The following is a 13,842-nucleotide window of genomic DNA, read 5'->3' as shown; positions in this document are numbered from 1 at the left end:
GTTTCGTTTGGCACCATTAGTGGCCCAAAAATGTCACACTTTACCCTCATGTACTGCATTTTAAGTAAATAATATTGACCCGTGTTTTTTAGGGTGTAAATCCCTGTTGTTTGAATTAATATTTTACAGAAGTGAATCATACACAAGGGATGTAAAAATGCTTCCATAACAGTCTCTGCACAGGGATATCTTCTTAACAACTTTTTGCCAGTCAGTTTAGACAGGCTGGAAAAAATATTTAGTGTAAAAGTTGATAAAGAGGTGGCTGTGGAGGTTTAAGAGATGCTTGTCACTGTCAGACTGCAGACAAACTGTGCTGCTCTCTTTATCACTCTCACTAAAGAATAGCGAAAGACTCTCTATCTTAACATTACCCTGAGGCATCTCTCTCACGAGCAAGCAAGGTCAGATGTCTTTTCTTTCTTCTGTTCTTTCTGTCTTTGCTGCGAGAGTTGATTGTGTGGGTTTGTGTTGATGTTTTGTGCAGGAGTGTCAGCGGAGCAGGCCTGTGCAAGACAGGGAGAGGAAAACTTCACAGAAGATGAGGAAAAGCCGAAGCGTTCTGACTGTGTCACCTAATGAGGTGAGTACTAGTGATACAGAATCATGCATTTCCAAAAATATAAATAAGTGTTGTCCGCATACATTTGGGTGTTAGTGTTGGGACAAACAGATGGAAGATCATTGATATACAATGTAAAAAGCAATGGACCCAGAATAGATCCTTGGGGGACACCTGTGAATATACTTTTTTGGGGGCTAATTTATAATTCTGTATTCTGACATACTGTGTGATTGGCCGTGCACTGCACCAAGAAGGCTGATATTTAGTCCACTTGTGTGACTTGTATCACTCTGCTTGTCTGTGTTTGCATGTTTTAGAAAACTGTCAGTCTGTGCATTGATGTTGGGGATTTTTCAGTGATCCTTTATTCACCAGTTTCGCTCATGAAATTTCACTAATGTGACCACATCATTATGTTTTGCACTACTCTTCCGTGTAGTGTATGAATTTTGCTAAATTATTTTGTCATCCAGCTTTGAAATCGGATGGCTCCTCTTCAGCTTATGGAAAGTCGCGACTCTCGAGTGCAAGAAGATTTCAACACCCCACACTTATTTTTTCGTTTAAATTAATGCATCATCTGGATATTTAAAATGCACTATCTATAATACAAAAAGGCACAGAATAGTTCATAACTACGCAAATTGGAATGAACCTAATGAGTCAATCATTGAACTGGCTCATTCCAAACGCTCATTCAGGAGCGATGCATGTGACTGTCATTATGAGTCACTGAATCAACTAGTCAATTCAGGAACTCCATCTCTTAAAATATGATGGTTATTACCTAAAATGGCTTTATAATGGTTGTTGCAAGCATATGTGAAGACAAGGACATCAAGAAGTGGATATATATCCCTGAGGTTGGGAAGAAAATGACGTGGAAAGGAATGGGGAAAGTTAAAAGAGACGTAGAGGAGATGGATAGGTGCAGAGAAATTGTCCCTAGATAAGAGCTGAGTCAGTGATCAAACCATACAAAGTGTTCCTTGACAATCAGACTGTAGGAAGATGTGTGTCTGTAAAGATAAACAGTAAAGATATACTGCACTTCCTTTGTCTCTCTTACTCATCCCCTCACTTGTTCATCACTCTTTTTTGACTGTGCAGATCTTTTATCATCTCTGGCTTCCTCTTGGTTTGCATGCTGCCTGATTTCCTGTATGTGTCTTGTAGTGTTTTCAACAGCTTTTGTCTTTGTGGTCTTTTGTGTCGTGTCAGTTGACCTTGCAAAACACTATCCTTATTACAGAGGATGTAACCAAATATTCAAGATTAACCAAATGTAAATGTTTAATAACCAATATTTTACATCACATAGAAACCAGTATTTACTATATTAGAATATTAGAACTAACCTTGAGCTAACAAACATATACATCTTACAAAGGAGTACACAGTAGCTGGTGAATATCAATGCCTGATGACATTTGGAAGCAGTGTTTGGGGATTATCTAAGGAAGTAAACCAAAGGTCTCTTTTTGACACATGAAGGTTAAAGATTTTAGTAGGACGTTTGTGTTTTGCAGGAGACTTTTCAAGGAAATTATGACATTCATCTTCTTACTCTCGCTTGCACTCAAAGACAAATGTGTGCTGTCATCACACTTTAAAGACGTGCACTTCATTGTCACTTTTTGTTGTTGTTGATTTGTGGCAGAAATTACAAGTGAAGTTCAAAATGAAAATTTGAGAAGTTTTTAAACTACTACTGACCTAGCTAGAGTAAAAGTGTGCAAATACTAGTGATATGTAACAATGTGATGTAAAGCCTGAGTACGTCAAAAGATTTTGAAACGTTTTTGACTGTCACTCCTTCACATCACAACTATTAGCTGCTGGCCAGCGTTTTTCACTTCTCATTTGCACAACTTGAACGTTTCTCAACTTTTTGACACTTTCCTTGCTTTCTGTGCTCCTTTGTCTATCTCAAAATTCCTGTGCGAGTCCCTTAGAGAATAAATTGAAAATGCCCTCTTAGCTCTGCACACTCCATCTCAGTAGATATAGCACATACTTTTTCTGTCAGCACATGGTAAGTGTAAAGCTGATCCTTTATCAGCACTCTGATTTAACTCCACCTGAACGTTCTTCAGTCTATTTTATTTGATGAGGCTGTTCTTTAAATGTGCTGCAGTATGGTCTGTGGCCTTGGACCCATTACATTGAGCTCACAGAGCTGTTTAAAAATTGATAGAGGCTGTTGCCAATGGTTGACATGATGAAGACATGAAACACAATAGATTGATTGTGTACTAACCACAAGGCCCATACAAATCGACTGTTAACATAAAATATTCAATATAAACCGTAGAGCACTATCAGACTCAATATTTTGAATTCATATGGCAGAGAATTCTGGTTGTAGAGTACATGGTTTGATCCAAAACCTAGTGATTTTCTTATTTGGGTGGCATATTAAGGCATCATGGATGCAAATGCTGATCTAATATCTAAGTATTTTAATCATGCTGACACCTAAAATACCCAGTTTTCCAAATTCTAAGGCAACGTGGCATGTGTCCTTTATAGAAAATACAATCCTACTGTATGAAACATTGAGATGAGTTCAGTGGAAAAATAAATCCAAAATGGAAGGCAAGGCAAAATAAATCTTTAGAAATAAGTTATTTATAAGAGTAGTGAAATGTCTAATCAATTAATCCGAGTCTCAACATGAATGAGTGTTTTAAAGCATTGTACTGTAAATGCACTGAGAATGGGTTAGGGTTAGGATGCATAGGGATAAATGCATCATTAAAGTGTAATCTAATATATCATGAAATATCATTAAAGATTGTAAAGAACTTAAACTTTAAGGAACTTAAAGAAAAGTCCACTCAACATTTAATAACTTAAAAGATTAAACTGAATCGAGATCAGTTTACGTTTCAAAATAATATGATGTAAGCCTCGTTTTCTGAAATCACATGACCTGGTCAGTTTGGTGCTCACTTTGGTTCAACTGTAATCTTATGAAGCTACGAGAATACTTTTTGTGTGCAAAGAAAACAAAAATAACGACTTTACTCAATTTCTTCTCTTTAGTATAAAAAATATATATTTTTAGGTGAACCTTTAATGCAATACCTACTGACTGTCGCACACCCGAAAAAAAATTGCAAATTTCCAGCACAAAATATACAAATTTTAATGGCGAAAATCACACACAAAAAAAAATCATGAAATCCTGGTGGGACTGGCTAATATTTACATATCACCTAGTTCAGTCTACAGCTATTTTACCCAATATTTGTGTGTGCTGTGTATTTTATGCTTATTAGACTATCACTCCCATGTGGCATGCTGTTTGTGTTGTTCAAGGATTGCTGCCTATGTAGAGCGTTCCAAATTAGTCACTTATGAGAGGTTCAGTTAGGATGCTGCCAGATAGAACTGCCTATTGTGTATTGTGTTTGGTGTTATATTTCTGGTTTCCTACTTAGCCATGAGATGGATGGGCACAGATTCAGCTTGAGTGCTCTACTCTTGATCTACTGAGCCTTCCTCTATGCTCTCTGCTTTCCTTGCCTCTTGCTTCTGCGTTTGCTCTTTGCTTGTCACATATTGATGCTTGACAATCCCTCTTGTTAGCAGCAGGATATGTGATAAAATACATGTGTTCTGTTTGTGCAATCATGTGTTGGGCTCATCTGATAAAGCCACAGAAACAGTGAAATAAATGTCAAACAGCAGCAGGCTTTTCTCCTGCTTTTCTCTCTTACTATCAGAATAAGATTCAAGTAGTTTTATTGGAATGGTAAAAAGAAGCTTATATTGGCGAAGTATTACTAACATTATGTATGTACAATTCTGTTTTTCAGCAGAAGGGTCCCCATCCATTACTCATTATTAATATTTATTTATGACAGTTACTTCTAGCCCTTGAATTTGATTGACAGAGTGGTGTTCCAAACTTATTTTTGCAAATGATTTGGCTATACAGAGCGGTGTATGCTTGACTTTTAATCAAACAAGACATTTTAAACCTGATATCATTTTATGGTTGGTATTTCCTGCTGGTTCATGCCCTTTTGTGATATCAGGGCTCCTCATAGCTTGCAGATGGTGTTTAGCTTGCTAGAGTTTCACCTTGCAGGCCTGAGTGTTTGTCCTTGTGTGCTTTCAGATGGAAGTCTTTGGGGTGGGCTGTGAAATGAAGTGTCCCTGGTCTGTGTGTATTTCAAACATGAGGTCAAAAAGTGCACTTCTGTTTCCACTTCATTTGTATCTTTGGATACTTTTCCTAGTCACTCTGCTCAAATATTCCGCCATTGTGCATTGTGATGTTGCTTCTGTCCAATATTTGAGGTATTTCGCTGTTTGTGTTTCAATAATTTGGCTTGGTCAACTTAGTTTGAATTGCTAAGCCATGTCTTTGACTAAGCCCTTGAAAGCTTAAAACTTTGTGAAGGGAGGTTTGTTTGTCACTGTTTTAAGTGCATATGGAATGTAATGGCTATTTTGACTGTCAGTTATTAGTGGATACAATTCTTATTCTGTTACAGGCATTATTTAGAATTCTGCCTTCAGAGTCTCTGTTGGGTCTGTCCAATTTATTGGTTTTTGGTTTATGAGGCGAACCCCTGAACTCACATCCATAGTGTGATGTGTCTCTTCTGTCTCTCCAGTCACCTTTAATGATTCTCTTTATCTGCTTTGGGATAATGGGACTAATAGCCATTCAGAAAGGTACTAAACATAGTTAAGCTACTTACCTCATTATACAGGATTTGTTATAGGATTACATGTAATTAGTTGTGAAAGTACTGTATGTCTTCTGTACACTTGGGTTTTGTATATAGAATCATTTTACTGTAGATTTATGCTAGGAATTTCAAAAGTTGATTAAAAAAAGTAACAATTGCAGTCTTCATACGGTGCATCTGACTCTGTATCCGAGGTGGTAGTAATGGGTAGCAATGTATATATTAACAATATTAATAATAATTGTAAGTATTACTATTTACCTAATGGCATAATGGCAACAACAACTTAATGGAAAATAAAACTACATTTAATCATTTATATTTATTATTATTATTATTATTATTATTATTATAGCTTTAAATAAAACATTTTAGTAGTAAACAACAATATAAATAATAGTTGTAATTATTTAAAATTAGTATTAAATGAAATTAAAAGCAATAAAACTATTGTTGTTGTTGTTATTATTATTATTATTATTATTATAAATAATAGTTGCCATTATTTAATATTAGTATTAAACAAAATAAAAGCAATAAAACTAATTATAATAAAACTGCATTTAATAATAATAATAATAATAATAATCATTTATATTTTTATTTGAGATTAATTAATAATAATGTTGTTTTTATTTATTTAAATTTATTACATGACATTTTTAATAAAGGAGAGTAGGCTGTTCAATAACATTAGTTTTTTGTTCTGGTGTTGAATATTGTTAATGACTAGCGGTGGTTAATTTTGTAGAATTTGATTGAACTCCATGACCTGAACTAAATGTGTCAGATAAAAGAAACATACAAAATGTGCAGAGTGATGGGTCTTGAGGACTAGAAATGAAAATTGCTGGACTACTACTGTAATTTTGATATTTTGACAATCACATCATATGCTGTTCATAAATGTTCTGTGTTTGATGAAACACTTTTCTCTCAAGTTTTTTTTCTTTCAAACAAAGTCAAAGAGAGTCAAGCACCATATGGTTGAGTGCCTGTGCTTTGGGTAATTTTAGTTTGAAGGAGAAAAGGTTGTCTGTAGAGCACAGGGCTGTTTTATAGCTCAGAGAGCCGCTGCATTAGTCTAATGAATTAAAAAAGAACGTGGTCTCGGGTGACTGCAGGCATTGGCTGCGAGCTGACCGCAGAGTGTTCCAGACACAGGGAATCTCAGGAGGTCACCTTGGTCATCCCTGGTCTGGCTGATTGCTCCGTCGTGCTCCTGTGCTCTCCCTCTGAGTTCATTTGGGGACAAAATGCTGTAATTCTGATGCACAGACAGGGCTGAGCCAATGGTCCGGATAACATCAACCTAGGAGGACGCTGTCCAATCACAACATGATACGTTTACCGTGAGCTAATGTTTGAATCTTTCAAATACAGATTATGTCCTTTGCCAGACGACATGAGCTCATAGTTGCATCTAAATCTGCAAAATATCTTCATATTCGTCCTTGACTGAAGGGGAATCTGAACACTGTGTTTAAAGGACACAGTAATATTTCACCCCAAAATGAAAATTTGTTGCTGTTTTGGATACAGCTACTAGTAAATAATGGAAGCCTAAGATTTTAAGTCTAAAGGCATCATAAAGTATCATCAAAATGTACTATATTCCAATTTCTTCTGAAGCCATACGATATCTTTGTGTGAGAAGAAACAAGCCAAAATAGAAATAATTATTAACTGAAAATCTTCCCTTCCAGTAAGCTGTTAATCTGATTACCGCTACCACAACTGAAATACCTCGAATCATTTCGATTTATGAATGAATCAGAATGGATCAGACTGATTGATGTTGTTTTCTGACTCATTCACAAATGACCAGCACTGCTTAAAAAGAGGAGAGATATCAAGATTATCAGTAAATAACAGGTTAAAATCAGCATGAAACAGTAGTTGCAGTCATCTTTTCTTACTTATTGTGATGTATATCTGAGTGAAATGGCTTCTTGAATGAGAAAAAAAAAGTATGGTGGGAATTGATTTTGTCTGTTTTTAATTGTTTCTGTTTGCTATTGCTTTCATTTAATTACTACAATGTGAGTGACAGGTAGGGTTATTATCATTAACTAAAATAATATATATATTATATGTATGTATGTATGTATGTATGTATGTATATGATATATATATATATATATATATATATATATATATCATTTATTTATTTATAATTATTAACTATTAATAACTATTATTTTATTGCAGCAACATTTCTCGTTAAAGAATAGTCCAATCTGAATAGTCAATTTTGATTTAATGGTGACTTTAAATCTAGTCTTTTACATAAACCTATGGCTTTCAAAAGAATATCGTATATGGCTTATACAAATAATTTTTATATTGCTTTTTAAGTTCAAGTTCAAGTGAGCTTAGCTTTACTGTTTTTGAAATGTCGTGCCTCACAGGACCATGGTGCTACATATAGACCAGTGGTCTGCTGGAGGAATTGATGAACTTCTATGGTGCTTTTGAAATCAGTTTGATGCTTGAAGGCCTCTGTAACATCTGTCTTTATAGTCACCTCTAGCAAGGACACGTTTTGTCAGAAACAACATGTTTAAGAACTGGAGAACGAACCAAACCTTGAAGTTATCTGCAGAATCCATGTCGGAGTATTTTGAAATATTGAAATGAACTCTGAGACTCTCAGCATGATTCATCCACCCAGGATGTGATGTGAAGGATAGCAAATTGTTCCCAGCATTCAAAGTGAACAATACATTTAAGGACAAACGCAGCAAAGTGAAGCACATGAAAGTCCCTGTTGAAGGAACTACATTAAGAGTTTTTTGAAGGAAAGGCTTTAAGGGGGAAAAAAATCTGATCTATGTGGGGGTGTGGAGTGGAAGACTTATACAGATATTTCTACAATTTGGCGCCATATGGAGATCTGGGCCCGTATTCATGAAAAATCTTAGCACTAAGCGCTCTTTTAGTTCCTCCTCGGACAACCAACCAATCACAGTCTTCAAAAGACTGTGTCACAGCAAGCAACGGGGTCAGCCCCCCTGCTCACTGAGATAAAAGTTTTTGTCTTTTCCTTGCTCAGAGTTGCTCTCAGATTGGTCCTGAATCACTTTTAAGCTAAAACTCCTAGTTAGAAATTTTTAAGCTAAATTAGGAGCTCTCTGAGAGGATTCTTAGAATCTTTAAGAATACGGGCAATGCATTTTCTATTAGGTTAGGGCATTATTTGGCCTCCACCTGCTCTATTTTCAGATGAATTGCTCTCCTTGAATTGGTTCTAGTAAAGAGGGGTGTTGGAGTGTTTTCTTGTCTTAGCATCCAGAGCTTTGCAACTTTGTCTGTTTAGATGAGCTTTTTAGCAGCTCCTGTCAACAGAGTTCCTCTTCATAACATCAAGCTGTGTTCACTTCTGAGAGTTTTTTCTTGTGGTTCCTGACAGATGATGCAGAAACACTCTTCTTCTTTCCTCAGCTGTACTGATGATATCAGTTTCTGGCGAGTTTCTTATGCTTTCCAGCCAGTGTTGGTCTGCTATCAAACATCTTCAGCTGCCCACATATCTTCCCATCTTGCTCACTACCACTGTGTTGGAACAGCACAGCACACAGCATAGTGTGAATGGTTTCACATGCACAGAGCTATAACTGATATATTGGATGTTGCGTATAAATAAATAGGAAATTAGGAAAATACAACCCGAATTCCGGAAATGTTGGGACATTTTGTAAATTTTAATAAAATGAAAACTAAAAGACTTTCAAATCACATGAGCCAATATTTTATTCACAATAGAACATAGATAACATAACAAATGTTTAAACAGATAAATTTTGAAAAAAGCAAGACATTTTGAAAAGATTCAGCTGGGAGAACATCAAGCAACTAATTAAGTTAATTGACATCAGGTCTGTAACATAAAAGGGATGTCTTATAGAGGCAGAGTCGCTCAGAAGTAAAGATAGGCAGAGGCTCTCCAATCTGTGAAAGAGTGCATAAAAAATACTTTAAAAGCAACGTTCCTCAACGTCAAATTGCAAAGGCTTTGCAAATCTCATCATCTAAAGTGCATAACATCATCAAAAAATTCAGAGAAACTGGAGAAATCTCTGTGCGTAAGGGACAAGGCCGAAGACCTTTTTGGATGCCCGTGGTCTCCGGGCCCTCAGACGACACTGCATCACCCATCGGCATGATTCTGGATTCTGGCATGATATGATTCATTGACATTACTAAATGGGCCCAGGAATACTTCCAGAACCCAATGTCGGTAAACACAATCCACCGTGCCATCTGCAGATGCCAACTAAAGCTCTATCATGCAAAAAGGAAGCCATATTCGAACATGGTCCAGAATCATCATGTCCTCCAGGCTAAAGAGGAGGGAGATCTTCCAACTTGTCATCAGCATTCAGTTCAAAAGCCAGCATCTCTGATGGTATGAGGGTGCATAAGTGTATACGGTAAAGGCAGCTTGCATGTTTTGGAAGGCACTACGAATGCTGAAAGGTATATAAAGGTTTTAGAGCAACATATGCTCCCCTCCAGATGACGTGTATTTCAGCAGGACAATGCAAAACCACATACTACAGCTATTACAACAGCATGGCTTCATAGTAGAAGAGTCCTGGTGTTGAATTGGCCTGCCTGCAATCCAGATCCTTCACCTATAGAGAACATTTGGCGTATCATTAAATGAAAAATATGTCAAAGACAACCACGAACTCTTCAGCAGCTGAAAACCTATATCAGGCAAGAATGGGACCAAATTCCAACACCAAAACTCCAGAAACTCATAACCTCGATACCCAGATGTCTTCAAACTGTTTTGAAAAGAAGAGGAGATGCTACACCATGGTAAACATGCACCCGTCCCAACTATTTTGAGACCTGTTGCAGGCATCAAATTTGAAATGAGCTCATTTTGTGCATAAACTTGTAAAATTTCTCAATTTAAACATTTGTTATGTTATCTATGTTCTATTGCGAATAAAATATTGGCTCATGTGATTTGAAAATCTTTTAGTTTTCATTTTATTCAAATTTAAAAAACGTCCCAATATTTCCGGAATTCGGGTTGTAAATTTAATAAATGCATGCACACACTGTATGTAAATAAATGCATAAATACATTTAATAAAATTTTTTTTTTTTTTTTTAGTACTGCAATTTTAAAGGATTGAGCAAACAATCTGGGCAACACAGTCCTCTTGGTTAGCGCTTTCTCTGTCAGCAGTTCTCAACTTTTTTGACAACAAGGCCCTTCATTGTCAAATGCAATATTTGAAGGCACCACAAGATGTTTCTGGTAGCTCTGTTGTAATGACAAAGCTGCTTTTCCAACTCTTTTGTTTACAGAAAGTAAAAAATAAAAATAAATAAATACAAATAAAAAATAAAATTGCAATATTAGTATTTATTTTCAGTATTTTTAGAGCTTAAAATAACTAGAAATAAATTATATAAATTAAAATGATTATATGAAAGATATTATTATATGCTTTTAATATTTATAAGATACAATAAAGTATCAAATAAAATAGCATAAATCAAAAATAATCAAAAATTACTAAAAACATACAAAGCTGTCACTGGGGTGGAACCCTAAGGTACATCTTTTTACCTAATTTAACCCTAAATGATACATATTAGTACCTTAAAGGTACATATTAGTACTTTAAAAGTGCATAATAATACCTGAAGTATACCTTTTGGGGAAGTCATGGCCTAATGGTTAGAGAGTCAGACTCGTAATCCAAAGGTTGCGAGTTCGAGTCTCAGGCCGGCAGGAATTGGGGGGAGTGAATGTCCAGCGCTCTCTCCACCTTCAATACCACGACTGGGGCACCGAACCCCCAACTGCTCTCCGGGCGCCGCAGCATAAATGGCTGCCCACTGCCCCAGGGTGTGTGTTCACTGCTGTGTGTGTGCACTTTGGATGGGTTAATTGCAGAGCACAAATTCTGAGTATGGGTCACCATATGGCCATGTCACTTCACTTCATTTTAGGTATCACTTTATTTTTAAGAGCGTGTTGTATCTTAGAAGTTTGCTGTTTACATGTATGTGTGTGATAAAGGAAGAGAAAATATTCTATTCGCATAACCTCTGAGAAAAACTCATCACACTGATTCAAACTGAACTAGAGCCAGTGCATATGAATCATTTGTTGGTGACTACCGGTTGTGTTTGTTTTTGTGTGCACCTCGTGAGGATGACTAAATTGAAAGAAGTCTTTGCTTGTCATGGTTTTGCAGTACACACAAATGAACAGCATGTACGCCGGAACACATCAAATTTATTAGAGTGACTACAGCATATATCAATCAATGCAGTGTTTCTCATATCTCAGTTCTGTGGGGGAGTTGTTTGTCTTTCCCTTTCCTTACAAAATGTACAATGGAAGTATCTTGGTAATACGTTGGTTTTTAGGTGGTAGTACTTTGCTAACCAGTACTTCAATATTCATCTAAAAATATATATCACATACAAAAAACACAACTGTACCATATCACGTTTTTGTGCTTGTTTTAATTTTGTAACACTGAATATATTTGACTGTGAAGATTTATCTGACACATCTAATCCTAATATTTAAAATATTAATAACAGCTATTTTCTGTTTTGTTTAAACTTTTTCCCACATCTAGAGCGTTTGTCTGTACAACAGACGTCTGTTAAATGTCATTTTATGTATTTTCAAGAAACATAGACGTAGAGTTGAGAAGTTGATGTTGAGTGAAAGGCTTTGGCGCCCTCTAGTGGTATGAAATACGTTACAATGTCTTCATTTGTTTCATTCATTCATTCATTCAAATCTTTAGTACACTGATAGCAATTTTCCTTTTTGCTCTCTCATTTCTCTCTTTCTTACTTGCTTTTATTTTATTGTATATATGCAACTCCTATGTAACTGGCAGAACATGCACAATAAAGCTCTTGCCATCAAAATAGCCTCATCTGCTGACATGGCATTACATTTTTTACTACCTACCTCTCTTTTTTCACTCCAGGACAGTAAAGAGCCTCCGGACTGCAGACTAAGTGAATCTTTCACCTCTTCGGGTTGCACGCTGGGGGTGGACCTGCGGCGGAGGCGGCGCCGTTTCTCTGGTAACCTACAGTTGCCTCCTTTATCATGGCGGCAGACTGAGAGGTCCCGCAGTCCAGATGACGAGATCATGGCAAGACCAACTACACTGCCCTTCATTACACCTCGCATTGACATCACACCTGTGGACTCTGAGTGGTGAGTCCGTGTCAATCAGCTCCTTTCACTTCTCCTCAACTTTCATTTCAGAAGTCTGATATATTACAAAAGATGTGTGTAAAATGTTTGATGTTAAGGAACTTTCTTCCATCTCAGTTTAAAATGCAGGGACTTTTGTACTTTTTTTGTCTTGAAGAGTCTAAACACTATGGTTCTGTGATTCATTTATTATATTGTTTGAGGTTTAACAATTGTTGAAAAAAATGTTTGGTAAACTTGTTTGGAAACAACAATTAATTTAGCAAATTAGATTATATAAGCTTTTATATTATATAAATGTATAGGCTATATAATATGCTTCAATTCAAAAGTTTGGGGTTGTAAGATTTTTTATTTTTATTAATTTTTTTAGCTTTTTAAAGTTTTAGAAGTCTTTTATGTTCATCAAAGCAGCATTTATTTGTGTTATTACATTCGAACATTATGGTTTTCTGTTTTAATATATTTTAAAATAACATGTATTCTTGAGTGGTTGTTCAGAAATGACTTATTCTTTGTATTGTAATGTAAATATGTTTCCGTCCAGTCACTGCATTGCTGATTATGGTTTTGAGTATGGATTGTGGGACATGCACATTTCTTAGACAAGTCAACATAGGAATACGGCCAGTTTTGGTGTCTCTTTTAGTGCAGAAATCTCCAACACTGGCATTTAATTCATAGATTTATTTCTCTCTTTTTGGTCAGTAAATCATGAATTAAGTGTTTATTTATTTTATCTGCATATTATGTAGATATATATTATGTAGGCTGTTCTGATTTATGTGACTGCATGTTGCTTTTGTAGAAAGATGTTTCAGGAGGAAAAATTCACCGCTAATTTGTAGCTTTTTCTGATGCTGATTCTCATCACTCATGATTTGCATAATTTGCTTTAGATATGTAGAAGTGTCTGCAAAGCTTGTAAATTAGCACACATATTATACAGTATTAAATTATTTGAAATCTACCAAAAGGGTTGGTTTACCCAAAAGTGAAAATTCTGTCATCGTTTACTAACCCTCTATTTGTTCCAAACCTCATTTTTTTCTTTAGTTGAGCACAAAAGAAAACATTTTGAAGAATGTTGGTAACCAAACAGTTGACGGTAGCCATTGACTTCCAAATTATGGAGACAAAAGAATACTATGGAAGTCAATGGCTACCGTCAACACTTTGATTACCAATATCTTTTCTGTTGAATAGAAGAAAGAAACTCGTATTTGGAAGGTGAGCAAATGATGACAGAATTTTTATTTTTGGTTGAACTATTCCTTTAAATGTTTTATTCGGTCTTTCTAATGTACTTGTTTGTCTTAGCATCTGCAATATGCTTTACATATAACATA

At 35.8% G+C, this 13,842-nt stretch overlaps 1 protein-coding gene across 3 annotated transcripts in view; it reads left to right on the top strand.

Moving 5' to 3' along the window:
• Positions 1–13,842, top strand: part of pde4ba (phosphodiesterase 4B, cAMP-specific a) — a 156,350-nt gene that overhangs the window by 36,764 nt on the left and 105,744 nt on the right. For all 3 annotated transcript variants that reach the window (XM_058780150.1, XM_058780152.1, XM_058780149.1), the window contains exons 2-3: positions 488–583; positions 12,258–12,493. In XM_058780150.1, coding sequence (XP_058636133.1) covers positions 542–583; positions 12,258–12,493 — 278 coding nt within the window. In that variant the 5' untranslated portion in view covers positions 488–541. The remainder of the gene's footprint in view (positions 1–487; positions 584–12,257; positions 12,494–13,842) is intronic.

Source organism: Onychostoma macrolepis, chromosome 06 (assembly GCF_012432095.1).
Source record: "Onychostoma macrolepis isolate SWU-2019 chromosome 06, ASM1243209v1, whole genome shotgun sequence".
Taxonomy (NCBI): domain Eukaryota; kingdom Metazoa; phylum Chordata; class Actinopteri; order Cypriniformes; family Cyprinidae; genus Onychostoma; species Onychostoma macrolepis.
Note: the sequence above shows the minus strand (reverse complement) of the source record. Positions and strands in the feature narration are given on the sequence as shown.